This window comes from Rhinolophus hipposideros (genome assembly GCF_964194185.1).
Source record: "Rhinolophus hipposideros genome assembly, chromosome: 2".
Classification (NCBI taxonomy): Eukaryota; Metazoa; Chordata; class Mammalia; order Chiroptera; family Rhinolophidae; genus Rhinolophus; species Rhinolophus hipposideros.
The window spans coordinates 10,783,953-10,802,332 of NC_138048.1; the positions used below are offsets into that span (position 1 = coordinate 10,783,953).

The 18,380-nt window shown below is 42.0% G+C and overlaps 2 protein-coding genes across 11 annotated transcripts in view; one reads left to right on the top strand and one right to left on the bottom strand.

The window, feature by feature from the left end:
* MED12L (mediator complex subunit 12L) overlaps nucleotides 1-7,645 on the top strand; it is a 322,241-nt gene extending 314,596 nt beyond the window's left edge. For all 10 annotated transcript variants that reach the window (XM_081064322.1, XM_081064328.1, XM_081064329.1 and 7 more), the window contains 2 exons: nucleotides 965-1,046; nucleotides 3,554-7,645. In XM_081064322.1, the coding sequence (XP_080920448.1) occupies nucleotides 965-1,046; nucleotides 3,554-3,606 (135 nt within the window). In that variant the 3' untranslated portion in view covers nucleotides 3,607-7,645. The remainder of the gene's footprint in view (nucleotides 1-964; nucleotides 1,047-3,553) is intronic.
* Nucleotides 7,159-18,380, bottom strand: part of IGSF10 (immunoglobulin superfamily member 10) — a 28,024-nt gene continuing 16,802 nt past the window's right edge. Inside the window, exons 5-7 of the mRNA XM_081064309.1 lie at nucleotides 13,879-18,222; nucleotides 12,496-13,396; nucleotides 7,159-9,578 (exon numbers count right to left, since the gene is read on the bottom strand). Coding sequence (XP_080920435.1) covers nucleotides 7,685-9,578; nucleotides 12,496-13,396; nucleotides 13,879-18,222 — 7,139 coding nt within the window. The 3' untranslated portion in view covers nucleotides 7,159-7,684. The remainder of the gene's footprint in view (nucleotides 9,579-12,495; nucleotides 13,397-13,878; nucleotides 18,223-18,380) is intronic.

Here is an 18,380-nt window from a genome sequence, read left to right on the forward strand (position 1 = left end):
AGGCAGGGGGCTGGCCTGCTGACACCCTCCACGCAGGAGGCTGGGTGAGCACTGCGCCCCCCTGCTGGTGGGAAAGGTGCCTTGTGGGTCAGTGGGAAGCCAGCACAGTTCGGATGTGTTTGCTTAAGATATCCGTGTATGAAACTAGAACACTTCTTTTGTGACATCAACAAGTAGCCGGGCGGGAAGGGGGAGAGGGACAGAAGGGAAGGAAGAAAAGGTGACAGTCTGAAATTGGAAGGTTAAGGGAAAAAATCAGCACTATGAATGATTTTAATCAAAAATAATTTTGCTTCTACCCAGATAGATTCTTGTATCATAGTTTCTTGGATCAACTTAATGGCTAGAAGTAGGGCACGTGGGCCTCATGCTTTGCCTACACTTGCACAACCCCAGAAGTGAGCGCCTCCTTAACGCTCGTGCCCCTGGTGCCTCACGGGGCTCACCCTAAGGTTCCAGCACAGCGTGGGGGGAGTGGGGGCGGCCGACCATCATCCATCCGTCCTCCGGAGAATCCTGAACCTGAGGGCCCTGCCCTGCCTCAGCACATTCCCGTCTCCACGCCAGGCAGGGCCTGCGGTGCTTGAACACATCACTGCCAAAATGAAAACGGTTTAGCATGAGGGGTGAGACTCTTTAGGGTGAGACTCACTCGCCACCTGGCGAAGGGGGAGCTGACAAGGATATTGGAAGTCCCGGGCCACCGCGGGAGCGTGGACTCCTTCATCAGGATTCTTCAAGTAAATGCCAAGTAACTGCCTGGAGATGGGGTTTTCAATGCACTGGGCACTTAAGGTGTTCACCAAGGTGTAGATGAAAATGCATGAACGCACACCGGGCGTGGCACCTCTGTCCTGAAGTATTTAAAGGACACTACAGGCTAACCCCGGGAGCCGTTTCTGTGCGCTCTCATCTGTGATGGGCACTGAGGCTGACTTCTGTCTTTCTCCTGTCACAATTACAGTTTCCCAGGCAAGGTTTGCAGCAGACCCAGCAGCAGCAACAGACGGCCGCCCTGGTGCGGCAGCTCCAGAAGCAGCTTTCTAGTAAGTACCCCTCCGGCGCCGGGCAGATGGCTCCCGAGAAATGACACGCCAGCCAGCAAGCAAAACAGTGCTGGCTCCTCAGAAACAGCAGTCTTCCTCCATACCATCTTCATTCTGGGTTTGGTCCAAGGTGCAAGGTGTTCTCATCGTGTTTTAGTTTGGTTGTGGTCTGAATGCTTCTTTCCTTAGAAACACCCTAGTCTTTTTTTTTTTTTTTCAATGAAGATGTTTTCCTGTTGCTTTCATCTGAATCTGGAACTGTGTTTCTTTTCATTTGGGGGAATCCGTGTGGAACTGCAGGTGCCCCTTTTATAAAGCTGGAAGGTTCCAAGAACAGCTCAGCTGATATCCTGTAGGGTACTGATGAAGGAGGTCAGACCCCCCTCACCCCCAAAGATCACAGATAAAGGGAGACCAAGCACTAGACCCATCTCCTGGCTGCTCTTACCACTGCACCATCCTACCTTTCCCCGATAGAGAAATCAGAACCTGTAACATCACACAGGGCATGGCAGGGCACTATTCTTCCTCAGTAACCTTGCCTGCTATGTGGTGTGATATGTGTTTTTTTTTAATTATGCTGTGTCTAGAGTGCATATCTCCAACCCATTTCAACCCACCTCATCTGGATGCCAAGCAGCGTGCTTCTGTGAATCGAATCGCCCCTGTGCTGGAGTCACGGGACAGGAAATTCCTTTAGAAATGGGAGCCAGCCCCCTGTGATGTCAGGAGACCTCAATTCTGGTGCCAACTCTGCCACCATTATCTGGGTCATATAGAATTTCATCCATGAAGTGAGGAGTGAGGGGGGCAGATTGTCCTGGTGTCAGATTGTAGGCTTTTGGGGTACAGAGTGAAGAGCACCTAGTCGTGAAGGCAGTTGAGTGACTCATAGGATATTGTGAGGAAAAGGGGGCAACTTGGTTTTAATTTTCTGCCTGGCTGCTGTCTGTTGATTGCCTGGCGGAAGACATACTCCTCATATACCTTGTATCTCTACCAGTCATAACCAAGATCTTTTTCCTGCTAAATGTGTCTTCCTCTTACAGCCTCATTTAATTTCAGTTAAATCACTTAACTCAGTCTTCTTTTCCAACTTCTGTTTAATAGATATGATCCATGAAACAAATGTGCAGTTAAAATTTCATTGTTTCATTAATTCCAAAGATCATATTTTCACCTGGCTAAAGAGAATATAATTTTAAGGCTGAGACAATGGGTTTATAATTTAGATTTTTTCCCCTAGTGTTTACAAATATGTACCCATGATTTTTATGTAGTAATACAAATTTAGGGAGCATATCACCTCTTGTTTACTGTTTCCCAGAGCTTGTGAAAGGCAGCTTTTTGTTTTTTAAGCCGTCATTTATGGAGCACTTTCTTGGATCCAGGCATACCATGACTTTACATGTATTAATTCACTTAATTCCTAAACCACCCCGTGAGATTGAATATGATTATTGTTCCCATAGTATAGGTGAGGAAACAACTAAAGCCCAGGGACATTGACGCATTCGCCCAAGGTTATTCAGCTAACAGTGAGGAACGGAGCTGGGAGTCGCGCTCAGTCGTTCTCCTTCCACAGCTCACTCTAACCACCATACAGGCACACCACGTTTCATTCACTTCACAGGTGCTGTGTTCTTTACAAATTGAAGGCAAGACCCTCCACCAGCCAAAAGATTACAGCTCACTTTATCGCAGTGAGTGGTCTGGAATCGAACCTGCAGCCTCTCTGAGGTCTGCCTATATATACTCTGCTGCCTAATGTTAGCAGTTGTGCCAACCTCCTTTGTTGAATAAGGGCATCTAAGCTGAGCTGCCCACTGCACAACTCCAGAGGGCTCCTTTCCTATCGTAGCCTATCTAACGGGGCCTCTGGATTTGAATGGTCTCACAAGACAAGGGCCAGCAGTCGCTAGTTCTACTCCTGTCTTTTTTTGGACCTACTGATTCTGTTTTTTTCTCTGTGTGCGTGCGCACATGTGCACATATGCATAGGCACACACGAATTAACACATACATAGCTGCTTTTATATATACATATACTCTTGCACAGTTCTGTTACATGTGTGTTGACCATTTGCAGAAAATTGTCCAGTTTCAAGCTACTTCTCTAACCTCTTCCAATGTCAGTGTCAAAGAATTTCTGGCTTTCATAAAAATATTGAGAACTTTAAATGTTTTATGGTACTTACAGTCCTTTTGTCTGTTAGCATTGAGTTGTTTCTCAGATCAGAGATAGACTTTGGATGGACCAGTTCCCCTCATCCTCAGCCTTGTGCTGGCAGGTGTGGGACTCTGGTATGGCCCTAGTTTCTCTGCGGAATGAACTCAACTGTGGTGTTAACATTCCGCCACTCAGGTCTCTAGGCCAGCACCGTACTTCCTGGCCAGTCTGTTCCCCTACTCCTCAGGCTGTTACTGAGAGCAGTGACGAGAGGGTATCATCTGTCTGTGGCATAATTTTGCATCAGCCATTTATTTGCATTTATTTTTCTCATTAGGTAACCAGCCACAGCAGGGAGTGACTCCCTATGGGCATCCTTCACACTTCTGAAGTCTGGAAGAGGACATGAACTTTTAAGTTTGCACTGAAAAATGGAAAATCACATTTAATGCATTAGTCATCTTTAGAAATGTCCCTTTGTTCTTTCATATCTTTGAAGTTTTCCTATATTTTATGCTACATTTCATACAAAGGTGTTTAAACCAAAAGCAAAGGAGGAGCTGTGGTTTGGTTTTATTGCATTCAACTTGAAAGTAGGTTTGAAAATGTGGATCGTGCCGGCCTACTCTGGGGTTTGGTAGGAGACCTTTTGAAATTGATGCTTTTCTTTTCTTTTTCTAATCTCATTGTTATAGAAAGGATGAATTATGGTGGATTTAAAATATTTATGTATTCATTAATGATGAAGATTATTTATTTATTTATTTATTTTATTTTATGTTTTTTTGCAAACTGTGCCGGACCAAACTACTGATTTGAAAGGCATGTCAGATCTTGACAGGAAAGTGACCCGTTTATTCTGGATTCACCTTTGATGGTGAAATGGACATTTATTTGCATTGCTGTAATTTGAAATGTTTGTAATTTCATAAGCACTTTATAAACTTTGTTTTTATTTATGTAGAAGTTTTCTTGGCTTTCGTTGTGGTCAAAAGGTGCTGAAACAGATTGTTGCTTAGTACTTAAGCTTCTGAGACCAAGAACTTACGCCCAGGCTTCCACAAGAGCCACACTGAGACCTGTAGAAGCCTGTTAGAAGTAGCTGTACTCAAATTTGTTTTCAGTGGCAAGATCATTGACCAGAGTCTTTGTGAAGATACAACATGTCAATTCTAAAGGCCCAAACAAACCACGGTGGAATTGTTCCAATTATTTATTGCCAGGTTTGGCAAAAATGACTCTCCAGGTTTGGTTTTCTTGAACCTTATGCCAACTTGAGTTAAAAGAAAAAAAATCTCACAGCTGGCCTGAGATTCCTCAGAGCTGAAACTTGACATGGTTTCCAGAGAATCTGGCCCCCAAGTCCAGAAACCTCTGGTTTTCATAAAAGATGTATTTGCTGTTTATTTTGTATGGTAAGTATTTGCTATTTTGAATTTAATTGTTAATGTTGGTGTCCGTCTTGGTTGTGTATTACGTATACTGTATTTATAAATTGGTGCAAAAAGCACAAGTAAAGTAAATTATACATCAAATTTATTATAAAGAAATAGTAACTATTTTAACTTTGTTCAAGTATGTGGTAATTTGCTCCTATTAGAGTAAAAAAAAAATACAGTAAATTATTATCAGTTTGTGTAACTTAAGAGTATTCCATATAATATTTTTTTAGATTTAGATGCATAAAATTTTGAATGTGAAAATTGCAGGGCATTTTAAAACATGTGGGGGATATTTTCCCATGTTCTGTGTTAATTCATTTTCTTTTGCCATATGATTTTACATGTAATGTAGTCATGCATACTGTGAATAGATTTGTCTATAATGAGCAAACCATGTAGAACTACTTTTTTAAAAATGTAGCTAGTACAACTTTACTAGATCATTTCTTTTGCAAATCATAGAAATAATTCCTATCTTCCTAGGTGAGTTACTCATTGCAAAGTTTGACTCATGCAAATGACCTCAAATACATGTCCGCTTACTTTGCTGTGGCAGCATCCATGCGAACTGCTCTGTACACTGTGAAACGATTTCACTCCAGCCTGCGCGTTTTGTGTTTACTCTGGGCTGGGAAAGACTTTGCCAAAACATTACGACCATTCTTTTCACTAAGTTAACATATCTGCTTTCAGAAGATGAATCTTTACATTTCAGCTGGTTTTGTATATCAGGGTTTTTCTGTTGTTGTTGTTTCTTTTTTCCTCTCAAGAATCATACTTAGAGTTCATGAAGTTATTTTTCCTCAAAGTAATATATCCATGACTGCCAGTGTCACTGCCATGACAATGACTGCCTTGGCGAAACAACTGAGTTGGGAATGTCGTGCCTAGGGAGTGAGTCGTGTTCCATCCTGTTGTTTTTATTTCTTTTCAAGAATTTTTGGTACTTAACAGACCAGTTTTCAGTTTGAATCATATATTTTTATAGCTCACTGTTGCAAACAGCAGTAACACTGTTTCGAGAATGAGTGTTACAATTGCATAGCGTTGGTATGCACTTTATATTTTGCAGAAGTGAAATTAATTTATTGATCATTTTGCACAGGAAAGCTGTAGGGTATACCTTTGTTGTTGTTCTGTCCCTCTTTTTTAGGTGAGGAAGCTAGTAAGTCATGGAAAGTTCCTGTAATTTAGAGATTCTATGGAAAGTTGAGGAAACACCTAAAGCTGGTTTTCCCCTGTGCGTTATAAAGAAGGCAACTGGGAATTTTAATCTAGTCTTATCACATTACCTCCCATTTAATCCTCTATCCTGAGAGGTTCCCTCCCCCCCTTTTAGCAAGTGCATTAATTTGCTTTAAATGATCGATCGCAAAGAAAAGCCCTATCCTTTGACAGAACCTGATAATTTGCTTCATGAGATACAGGAAATGGTCTTAGGATAAATGGAAACCTCCATTCCCCTTAAAGATAAGACTTTGAAATATTAGGTTGGTGCAAAAGTAATTGCAGTTTAAAAGGTTAAAAATAATGGCAAAAACCACAATTACTTGTATACCAACCTAATAGAATGCAGTTAGATACAATAAGCCCTGAGACATACCTGTTTACACTGCAGACTTGTTCCTGGTAGAGTTGCATTTGTTCTTTTATTTACTCCCCTTGGCCCAGGAGTAGAGAGAGAACTGTTAGAATGAGTATCCTTTCACCTCTTGCTGCCTGAGGATGTCAGACATAGTAACAGTCACGTCACCTCTCATGGGGCCAGCTTAAAGTTGGTGTGATGAAAGCACAATGAGGAAGTGAGCACCCTCATATGTCACAAATGATTGGCAGGGCTAACATAGCTCTCGGTTTTGTGTACTGAGGTCTCTGAGCAAGACGTATGGCATTTTCTTCTTATTTTTCACTTATTAAGGCTCCTATAATTTTTCTTAAGTAATAGGTGAATATTTGAATAGATGCTGGAGAAATTACACTGGGAAATCCCACCATCTAGAATTAGAAAAGATGAATCATAATGTCCCCCAGATTAATTCAGGTTGAAGTAAGCATGTAATATAAATAAATTCAGTAAATTACAAAAAGCAACATTTTGTGTCGGGGTGAACAAATTTTAAGTGCAATGAAACTTCATTATATATATGAGATCTAGATTTTTTTCCCCAAACATTTACCTACTGCAAAAAAGGATTAGCACTTAATGAAATAAAATGCTTGTAAAGCAATGGTTCCTCAGAAAAATTTCCTTAGAAAAAGCTCCAAACCAGGGGTGTCTGAGCTAGAGTTAGAAATTCTAAAGAAGTTTCATTGCATTTTTTAAATCTTTTTAATGGGTTAATTTGGACAAAGATGTAATCAGCCCCCATTCACTTTTTATGATGTACAGGTGGTAAGTTGCTTTTTCCATGTGGAAAAGTTAGTCTGCATGTATTTTTAATGCAGTTATTAAAACATGTTTGTATTTCCCATCAATGAAAATGTTCAGAATGCACAAAATGATGGCTCATAATCAAAACAGTTCAGTGATTTATTTTCTGTAGATTTTAGTAAAATATTTATAAACCAACTACAAAATATTTTTACATCAAAATGGCAACTTTACATCAAGACTGCAAATTTAATCTTTTCCATCGTCTCTGTTCTCAGTGCCATGCTTGTAACATTGATAGAAGGTGGACTCTAGGCAACTGGTAGTGAAAGAAAAAACTCCATTCTTTAATGAAGAATTCAGGTACATTAGCTATTTGTTGTTTTATGGTGGACAGTTTTCTTAACGTTCATCGTTATTTGTTGGCAAAATAAAAGTGCCTTAAGTTAAAACTTTGTTTGGAGATCCATTGAAGAAATCAGTACCAGTTCATAATGCATTTATTTACAAGTCTTTTTTTTTTTTGCATGTCCATATAAATTTAATATTGTAAATGTATTCAAATTCATTTACATGCCTATGGCTGCCTTTGATTAAACTTCTTCCAAAAAATAAACTCTGTCCAGATGTTGACTTTGTTCATTTTTATGTCATATCAGATTACTTGAATATAAGTTGTTGCAGAATCACTCCCAAGTAGATTCTTTGCTGTGCATTTGTACATTCCAGAATCTGAGGTTTGGGGATTCGGAATGACTAGAGTACCTTGGGGGTGAAAAGGCTCAATGCCATGTGTCAATGAGAGCAGGGGTTGGTCAGGCATCTCCCACGTGATTTCTGGTTTGGGGACTCCCAGGGCCACACAGTGGAGCTGAACGGCCGTCCCTGTCCTTGTGAGGACGCTCCTGGGTGGGCGATTTATAATTCGGGGAGGGTAGGCTACAACCATTACAGGCACAGTAATCAGCGCATGACCAACGCCATTTTGAGCCTTACAAATATAGCTTCCTCTGTCATAAGCGGTTGCTTCTTTGATGACTAAGGTGCCATTTTCATATAATATGTATTTTCCAGTAATTTGAGGCCTATCTATTATATGACCACTTGGTACAGTCCATTTAATATTTGGCTTAGGGCTTCCATCAGACACACAGTGCAACGATAAAGATTCTCCACTGATACAGTAAACTGTTCCTGATGCATAAGAAAGAATAACCGGCTTCTGGCCAATTTCTAATACGATCAGCTTCTCAATGTAGCCAACTTTGTTTCTTGCCGCACACCGGTATTTTCCTGCGTCATCGCGGGTTGTTTTATAAATGATGAAAGAACCATTGCTTGCTATCAGATGCTGAGGATTTTGTGGTCCGTTGGAAAATCGTGTGCCATTTGGTAAAATCCAGATTATTTCAGGTGGTGGGTTTCCATCAACCGAGCAATTTAATGCTGTGGACTTTCCAAGCTGGGCAACAATTTTTTCATTAAATGGATTTCTGAATGTTGGTCTTCTCAGCATTTCCAATACTTCCAACTGTACCACCAGCACACTCTCTCCTCCTTCATTCCGAGCTACGCAGATAAAATCGGCTGAATCTGAAAGCCTCACATTCCTAATTTCCAAGGTTCCGTTTTTATGGACCGTGATTCTGCTTCCATAGTAGGGGGCTGTGAGGAAAATATTGTCTGGCATGATCCACATGATTTGAGGAGGTGGCGTCCCATCAGCTCTGCAATCAAAGTGCTTTTTGGAATGTCTCACAGCTGTGGCTTTAATGACAGTTTTGTTTGTATACAAGCCGTTGATTAATGGAGGCCTGGAGACAACGTCCATCTTGTACATTTTGGTGTCATCCCCACTAGGATTTCGGGCCACACACACATACTCTCCAGAATCGAGCAGCTTGACTCTGTGGATGGACAAAGAGCCGTTGGCATGAAATGTGTACCGATCTTTCGAGAAAGAAATCATGTCGTTGGAAGGCAGCAGCCAAAATATTTTTGGTTTGGGCTCCCCAGTGACCTCACAGTCAAGGATGGCTGTGTCTCCAGCCTGGACTCTTGTGTTGGCCTTGTTCCCCTTCCTGATCCGTGGGGCAGCTGTTACTACCGTCAGGTGGACCTTCATTTCATCCTTCCCTAGAGTGTTCTGGGCATAGCAAGTATAATCTCCTTCCTCGGCTGGCCCCACTTTGTTGAAGTACAAGGTTCCATTGTTGAACAGGGTATACCTCCTGGTCCGCCGGCCGCTGTCATCAGCTTGCATCACATTGTTTACCATCGTTCCGTCAGGCAGACTCCAAGAGATCTGGGGCACTGGCGAGCCAGAAGCCTTGCAGTCCACTTGGAAATCTTTCCCGTGGAAGACTTGCTTTGTAAAATGTTGCTTGTGATCGATTTTGGCAGGTTTCAGTCTTAGGCTAACATGCATCAGTATCAAATCGTCTCCCATTTTGTTTCTTGCCACGCACAGGTAGTCACCACCATCTTTTTCTGTTATCGATCCAATGAACAGGGATCCGTTGGGGTAAACATGGATTCTGCTGCCCATTCTAAGGAGAGAAGATAGTGCTTTGAGTGTGCAGCTGTTAGCAACAGCCGGCCAGCGGCAGGAGAGTTAGTTGTCAGAGTTACGTAAGATTAGCGTAATGGATATTTTCTTACATTGTTGCAATGAAACTAAAGTTGGTACTAACTTATTTACTGTCTTCTAAGCCACCTGCTGAAAGAAGAAGTTATCTAACTGAATAGGTAGAATTTAGTTCAAACAAGCAGTGTTTTTCTCAGATGGACTTCAAATGAATCTCCTTTACGTGGGGATTTAAAAAATAATTCTAATGGTGAGAAGAATGCTAGAAATATACTCTTAGACACATAAGTTTCTTGACCATTTTACATATCAAATGATCATTCTGTAATATATGTGCGTACCTACTTGTCAGAAAAGATGTTCAATTGTACTTGTTAGGGAAATATTGTAACAAAATATTTAGTTATTTGGTTACAGAATAACTTCTACTTTGTTATAAAGAGAGACAATGCCAATGTAAGACTTACTAGGAACTTGTAGCATCTGCCCTTTGCAGCCAGCTGTAAAGTGACTCTGGTCCTGGCCTTAGGTTGAACCGCGGAACACCATTTTTCCCCCTGAAGCCACTACACAGCCTTCCATTCACACAGTGAACCACCAGGTGGCTGATCTTTCCTGGTAAAACTAGTTTTTCAGAAAGATCAGTGGAAGTTGAGTTGGTGCTAAAAATGTGATTAAGAATACCCATCGCTGAAAATCTAGGTGTTTTCTAATTTTTTGGCAACATGAGCTAAGCAGTTAGGTGAAACTGGAGAGAAAAGTGTGGATACTTTCATAGCATGACTGCTGACCAAGTCAAAGAGCCTCAAGTCTTTTTTATTCTCCAGCACCCATAAGAAATGCGGAAAGTATTATAGTACAAAATGATAAAAGGTGCTGGTATGCTTTTTTTTTTTTTTTCAGGTGTGAAGATCATTTTCTGGCATGTAAACCAAGGTAAAAATCATAATGGATACACGTAATAAAGGGAATGGAAACTGCTAGGAACTTTGCATTTACTTTTAGATCTTTAAGTAGTTCCTCACTGTACAGCTGAGAAAATTGATATTTAGAGAGACTTAGTAGCTTACTTCCCAGGGTTGGTATTCGAACCCTGTCCTTTGTCACCATCTTACACCACCACCTGCTATCATCCTTTCCTAATCCTTTCTAAAGGCACTGATTCTCAAACTTAGGTGCACGTGAAAATCAGTTGTGTAGTATGAAACAATGCTGAGGGCTGGGTCCCATCTCTGGAGTTTCTGACTTTATTGATGTGGCGTTGGCATTGGGATTCTTAGTTTTCCAAGTGATTCTCCTGTGTAGCAATGGCTGAGAACCACTGCTCTTCTTTCTTCTCCATGCAGTTCCCTCACCCACGTGCATCAGAATTTGGTGGGACCTAATTTAGAAGGCCTCCCCCTGTGCCTTGGAATTTAAATGCATTAATTTCAGCAAAGAGCACTGGCAGTCAACATTAATAAAATGCTTATAATGACATGAAGGCAATGAGAGAAACATATTGATGTTATAATATTAAATGCAAAAACTGCTATAGCATTAAAAATATTTGATACCATAAATGCTTATACATATAGTAGATAAACATAAACATGTTATTTCAAAAGTTTACTTTTCATCACTCAGTATTTTTTCATTTTAAATCTAATTTCAATTTAACATTTGGTCAAGTAATTTTAATGACTCATGAGAAAAAATTTAAAATTAACTTTTACTTTTGAATTAAAGATCACAAGTTAGATTCATTAACTACGTAAAATACCAACTTACAGTGTGACCTTAGGAAAAAAAAATCTGTTCAACTTATAAGCATAAGTAGAAGTTCATATCACATGAAATTTTTCCTGCATGGATATTTTCTATTATGAAAAGCAAGTATATAAAATAAATACACATCCCTTATTTTCTGTCATGAAAAATCATAGCATGAAGTCAAGCAGATGGCAAAAATTAATTCTCTCATAAGCTGTAGTTGTTACTTTCAGAGACTATTTAATCTACACAGAAAACCAGATAAAAATCAGTATTAATAAGACTGTCCGATGGGCACTTGTCTTATTAGGGAGACCACCTCATAGACAGTGTAGATGCCTGACCACTGTGCTGTACACCCGAAGCTGAAGCTGAATAATACTGAATGTCAATGATAATTATATATACATAGTCACAGGATGTGGAGTACAGCATAGGGAATAGAGTCAATGGAACTGTAACAGCTGTATACGGTGTCAGAGGGGTAATAGATTGGGGGAGGGGGTTACCACTCGGTGAGGGGTGTAAATGTCTATGACATTGTTTTGTACACCTGAACCTAATAATACTAAGCCTGTAGCAGAGCATATTAGAGAAAGTATGTGTCTGACAACATCAGAGTGGGGGAACACATTTCCCTTTGTGAAGGTCTTATTGCTGTGACTTTCATAAAGTGCTTTGCAATTGTCAGATGGAAGAAGTAAGTAAAGATAATACTAAAATTTTAAATGTTTAAGAGGACACTTTGAAGGGTGAAGTAATGGAGTGCATCTCTCCTGGACCTTGATGGAATTACAAAAATTCTCTCTTTTTGGATCAAACAAATATGAATACATATACACAGTTACCATTGTAAAACGGTCACCACCGTGGAAGCAAATGAGAGTTTTACTCTGCCTTTAACTATGTAAATTCAATAAGAAATTGGCCCATAGAGGTAGGCACGTAAGAAGCTTGATTTTTATATATTGACATACATTAATCTCAAAAGGATTAGGTGTCTTTAAAGAGAGTTTTGTGTGCAGAGTCTTTGGGCTCTCTAAAACTGCTCTCACACTCACTCTTTCATTTTAGAAAATGTACAGATAAGTAGATAAAGACAATCTCAATACAAAGGTGTGGTTTACCTGTGCCACTGGCCAACAACAGCCTTGGATGGTAGCCTCCAGATTATTTGGGGTTTGGGTTCCCCAATGGCTGAGCAGTTCAGTAGTAATTTGTCCCCAAAATTCACCTCATTCCATGTCTGGGATGCAAATTCTATCCTGGGGATGGTCTCTCGCTCTTCCATTGTAATAATTACCACCCTTCTCTCCGAGCCAGTGGAGCTGGTAGCAATGCATTCATAAGTGCCCCTGTCTGAAGAGGCTATGTTTCTTATATAGAGGGTCCCATTAGAAAATAAGAACAACTTGGAATCAATAAACTGTAGTGGTTTCACTTCGGTGCCATCAGAGAGAACCCAGTGAACGCTAGGCTGAGGAGTTCCTTTTGCAGTGCAGGGCAGCTGCAGGCTTTCACCCCAAATCCCTGCAATGACTTGCCTCTTTTGCTCTAGAATAACAGGTGGCGCTGCAATGACTTGTATTTTAACCAGCAATGAATCCTGGCCATCTGCGTTCCAGGCCGTGCATTTGTAAAAGCCCCGGTCGTAAACACTGACATTGTGGATGAGCAGTGTTCCATCAGATGTCATCAGGGCCTGCCGATTCCCCTTGGAGGATTCTGAGACCACTGTTTGGTTTGCGAGAGTCCAGGAAATCGTAGGGCTCGGCCTACCTTCAGCTCTACACTTCAATTCCACAGTGCTTCCAGAATGGACTGTGATCTCTTTGGTACGTCTGTCCAGGATCCTGGGGGGATAGGAAACCACGGACAAGGTGACATGGAGGTGGTCTGTGCCAAAAGGATTGGATGCTGAGCACAGGTACTGTCCACGGTCCTGAACGGCCACCCCTTGTATGGACAGGGTGCCATTGGGGAGCACCCGGAATCTGCTATCCTGTTTCCTTTCAGACAAAGCAAGTCCTGATGGGAGAAAAATGTATAACCATAGGTCATCGAAGTTTAGATAGAAAACAACTTGTTCAACTAGAAGTCTCGAGAGGAAAGCTATCTTTATGTGAAGGTAAGAACAAATATATTTAAAATTAAAACTAGGACACCTGGTCTTCGCATTGCTTAAATTATTCCTGGAATTTTGTCATCCCCATAATTTTAATTTAAAAGCCTGATGGTTCAACACAATGACAAGTCTCTCTTTTTCAAATCAGATTTCTTTGAATCTGCTTTCAAAGCATTTCAAAAAATGCTCTTAATTACCGTATGTTTTAAAACCGAATGAGCAAGAAAGTCACGCACCAAATGTTAAGTGAGGATATTAATAGTCTCTGTATCTTGGTGAAATTTGAAACTGGTGTGGATTCTTTGGATGTGTAACCTTGAACTATAACACAATCTTTCCCGTTTTATAACTCAAGGAGACTAAGTGTAAAGAAACTTTTAAATACCTGATGAGACTCTGGTCCAGTGGATGGTGGGCAGGGGATTTCCAAGAGCTGCACAAGGAAGAAAGGCATCTGAGTTAGCCGGGACAGTAAAACTTGCCGCTTTTCCTCCAACGATTCTGGGCCTTGCAAATATATTCCTGGACAAAGGGTTGAAGGGAAGGAGTTCAGAAGTTGTTAATTTTTGAGCCGGTGTCTTATCAAAGTCACTCTTTGCAGTATTCTGTATGTCCCAATTTGAAGCATGAGTGCTGTCATCTGGCAAGCCTAGATTGGGCAACATGCTTACTTCCAGCTTTTTGCCTTTTTCAGCATTTTCTGGGTATGACCTGGGCCAAAAGTGGTTTTCTGACCAGAGAGAAGGAGTCAATTTAGAATTCAGTGGTTTAACTGTTATTAGTGCTGGCATAGTAGTAGAATGTAACAGATTGGAGTAGGTAAAGTCAGTGGTTCCAGTAGTAAACTTGGCATTTGGATGAACCCTGGGAGATGTTGCAACCACCTTTACTGCGGATTGCTGTGGCTCAGCATTGTTCCTTGAGGGTTCACGTGACTTGACCGTTGTATTTGTCATCATCCAGAAAACGGGAGTTGCCTCATTGTGAGTAACTGCATTTTGATTACTCGGGGGAGGGGAGGTGGGAATTGGCAGTGGAGTGTGACTGCTGCTCAGGAATGGCGGCACCGTTGAGTGTCTCATGGTTGTGTTCCTGGCTGTGGTCCTCTGGTGGAGTTTGCTGGACGAAGTGGTTTCAGAAGCAGTTGTGCTCATCAAAGTGTGAGTCTCTTGGGCTGATCCTTCAATTACATCTGTCCGATTAAGTGTTCTTGGATAAAGATCAATTGTGCTTGAAATTCCTTTGGCATTTTCTAGGGGGTGGTGAGTGAAAGCAGAGATGCTGGGCTTGGTTGAAGTTTCTGCTGCAGTTGGAACAGGAAATGTCATAGCAGTGGATGTAGTGAAGCCAGAACTCTGGGCTGGAGAGCTGTTTGGGTCATTCCTGTTCTTCTGAGGCTCCTTTTGGCTTTGTACTTTTTGTGTCTTGGGCCTGTTTTGAATTTTATTGATAGTGCTAGATGCAGGGGCAGTAGGAGTTGCAGTCAGCGTGGCTGTTTGCACTGATAGGAAATTTGTACTTGATTCCTTGCTTATGCCAGGAAGCGTAGGGTCAACAGGTAGGAAGGGCATCTCCTTCCTTGAAGGGAGGCTCACAGGACTGTGTGTTTGGAGGGTACTGTGGTGAGTTGTAGCCAATGTTATGGAGGGAATTTGCATCCCATTTGCTGAGTGTGTTGTGAAGGGGAAGGGGGAAACTTTATCTGGGGGTAAAGCAGGAGATATTTTAGGAAGCACCGTGGCTGTGCTTTTTTGTGAACCAAATTTATGCTGACTCTTTAATCTCTCTGTTTGGTTATGGTTATTTACAAACATCTGATGCCAGGGAATTTTCCTTCCTGAAAATCGTGTAATGGCTGTAGTGATAGGCATAGATGGCTTGGTGGTGGGACCTGGAAGGGGCAGTGTAATTACTGAATCTCTTTTAGCTTCGCGGCTGTTAGACACACCTGGGTAACCACTATTTGTCGTGGGAGTATTTTCCATAGATACAGATGTTGGGGCACGAGTCACGACAGTACCAGTTGGAGTCATTTGGGTACTTTCAGCACTGAGATATTTTATCACGAGTGTTGTTTTCTCCCTATCTACATTTGGGTTGTTCTCAAATGGCAATGATGGATTGTGGGCAAGAGTTGTCAACTCTTCTGATGTGACTATGGCCATGTCAGATTTGGGGAGGGTGATGGGGGAAGCACTTGGAAAAGACAAGGCAGCTGCAGCGGTGGTGAGTCCTTCGCTGGGGGAACAGGATGGGCACCCTGCATTGAGTGCTCGGGCCAAAAACGCGGTGGTGCTGTCTTCAGAAGAACCTCTGACTGTTGGCCTCACAAAGCTGTATCTGTGCCGTCGGAGAACCGGAGTTCTGTATGGGCTGATAATTCGCCCCCTGCCCCAAATTTTCCTCCGTCTTCCAAAGCGTCTGGACAATGGAATATCAGTTGTATTACTTCTAGGAATCTCCAACTGAGAGTGGGCAGCAGGGTGTGGGCCTGACGGGAGCCTTGAGGTACCAGGCTTTTGAGGAATGAGAGAAGAGAAGTGATTGCTCCTGGGTTCACTGCCTCCTGTTACAGATGTCTGATGCCCACTCGTGGCACTTTCTGATCCTAAAAATGTATCAGCTTTGCTCTTGGCACTACTAAGCACATTCGTATGGACATCTCTGATCACTGTCCCCACTGTTATCGGGGGTGCACTTTGCAAATGCTCTCTTCTCCACCCCATGTCATCAATATCCAGAAATTGAGTTGTTTCAGGTAGTAGAGGAAAGATAGTGGATAAATTTTGGTGGTGTGTGCCTCGTGTTTTGCTTGATGTATTTAAGTTCTTTGACATGGCTGTAGTTTTAATAGTAGTAGATAGTTTGACATCTATCGTTTTTTCATGTGGTAACATTTGCGGACTCACGATTGGAGAGACTTCGGTACCAGCAGTTACAGTCATCACAGGGCTGTCAGGTATTTTTCTGGAATCGACAGTCACTGTCCTTCCCAGAACATGGGGAACGTTAGTTGCCAGGACAATAAATTCCTCATCTGGAGGGAGCATGCCTGAAGAGTCTCCTTCCTCACCAGGTATTTTAAGGAGTTGGGTGACCAGCAGAGGTGGCTTTGCTGTGGTATTTTCTTGCTTCTCTGGCATAGTATTCTTTTTAGCTTTCTCCAAAAGTGCCGCCCAGCGTTGTGGGTCAATTCTCCGAGCAGAGGGAGGGAACAGTCTCCTGTGCTCCCTAAAACGTCGGTGTGTTGAGTCTCCACGCCGCCGGAATGTAAACTCCCGATAGCTGTGCTTTTTACTTGGGCTCAAGGCTTGTTCTCCAGCCTCCCCTCCCGCTGGAACAGACAGAGGGAGCTGTGCCACTGGCGGATTCTTACGGTTAATGCTGGGCTCAAACACATCAAGTCCAGACCCATCTGTTTCTACATTATGCTCCTCTGGCCTTGGCCCTTTTATTTTGATTGACACTTGGTTAATTAAAAAGTCGACTCCTGATGGGTTGGCTGCAACACAATGATAAAGACCCTGGTCTTTTGGGGTGACTTGTAATATTCTTAGTGTGCCATTGTTAAGAATCTGCTTCTCTCCTGAGGACTGATAGAGCACAGTGTTTCCTGGAAGCACCCAGCTAACAGAGGCATCTGGAATACCAGTAGAATGGCATGGAAGGTTAAGTGTTTCCCCCATGAAAATGGTATGATGAGCTCCATTTGCGTGATACGCTTCTATGGAGGCGTCTACCACAGTAATCCTGTAGGTGAGAATATCTGCATCATCATAATTGGTGCTTATACAGTGGTATAAACCTGTGTCAAAACTATCAGCCATCTGCAGTTCCAGTTTTCCACTTTTGTCTATTAGGATTCGTCCATCCTCACTAACATAGGGAGCTCTCACTTTACTCCCATCAGCTAGGAGCCACTCCAAATGTGGAGTGGGGTCCCCTTGGCCTGGACAGTCTAAGTCAATTGTGCCACCAACCAAAACAGTGCGTTCCAGCTTAGTATTGTTATCCCTGGAAATCATGGTCCATTTGTGTTTCACTGGCCTCATCTCTGCCCTTGGTAAAGTGACTTGAGCATCACTGGAGTACTGGATGTGCAATGTACTGAGCGTGGTAACGGTTCTATTTAGCTGCAAAGATATCTGGTGTTGCATTAACCAAGAGGGGTCTGCTCTGAGATCGGCCTCTATGCTGGTAAAGATGTCTTCAGGCTTCAGAGCCACCTGTTTATATTTGTAGCAGAGTTGTGGTGTTTCAGTGAGCAAATGGCTTCTTTCTAGTACCAGGGGAGAGTCACTGTACAAAGCCAGAATTTGCCACACTGATTGAATGTGACTGTCACCGATGTTACACACCAGAAATGTGGAAAATGATGTATTTAGCGTGATGTAGTCATTTTCTTCTGTGAACGCAATGGATGGTGTGCTTGAGGGCTTGTGGATACTGCAGACCATGTTAGCTTCATTTCCAGACTGGTCTGTCATATTCAAAGTGAGGGAGCCAAAGGGTACCATGAAATCTTGGGGAGAGATGGACATAGAACCGCTGTCTTCCAGAATCGTCAGGCGCTTCAGTTTCAGAGACGGATCAATGGTTGGCTTGGCACACAGAAAAGCTGCAGCTTGGACCGTAGCTAAGGGCTTGCCTTCAGAGGGCCTGGGGTTCATGCAAAGTGGACATTGCTGAGGGCTGGAAGGACTTCTGTCTTTTTTGCATTTTATTATATCTAGGGAAAAAAAGACAACTGAATTACTGCCAGTTGTAGCCTCTTTATGAATTAACATTTGAACATTTTGGAAAAAAATAGCTTTTACTAGAATTTGAAACAATTTGAAATTTTAGTGTTTAATAAGAAGTTTCCTCTTTGTTTTCTTTTGTTTTTGG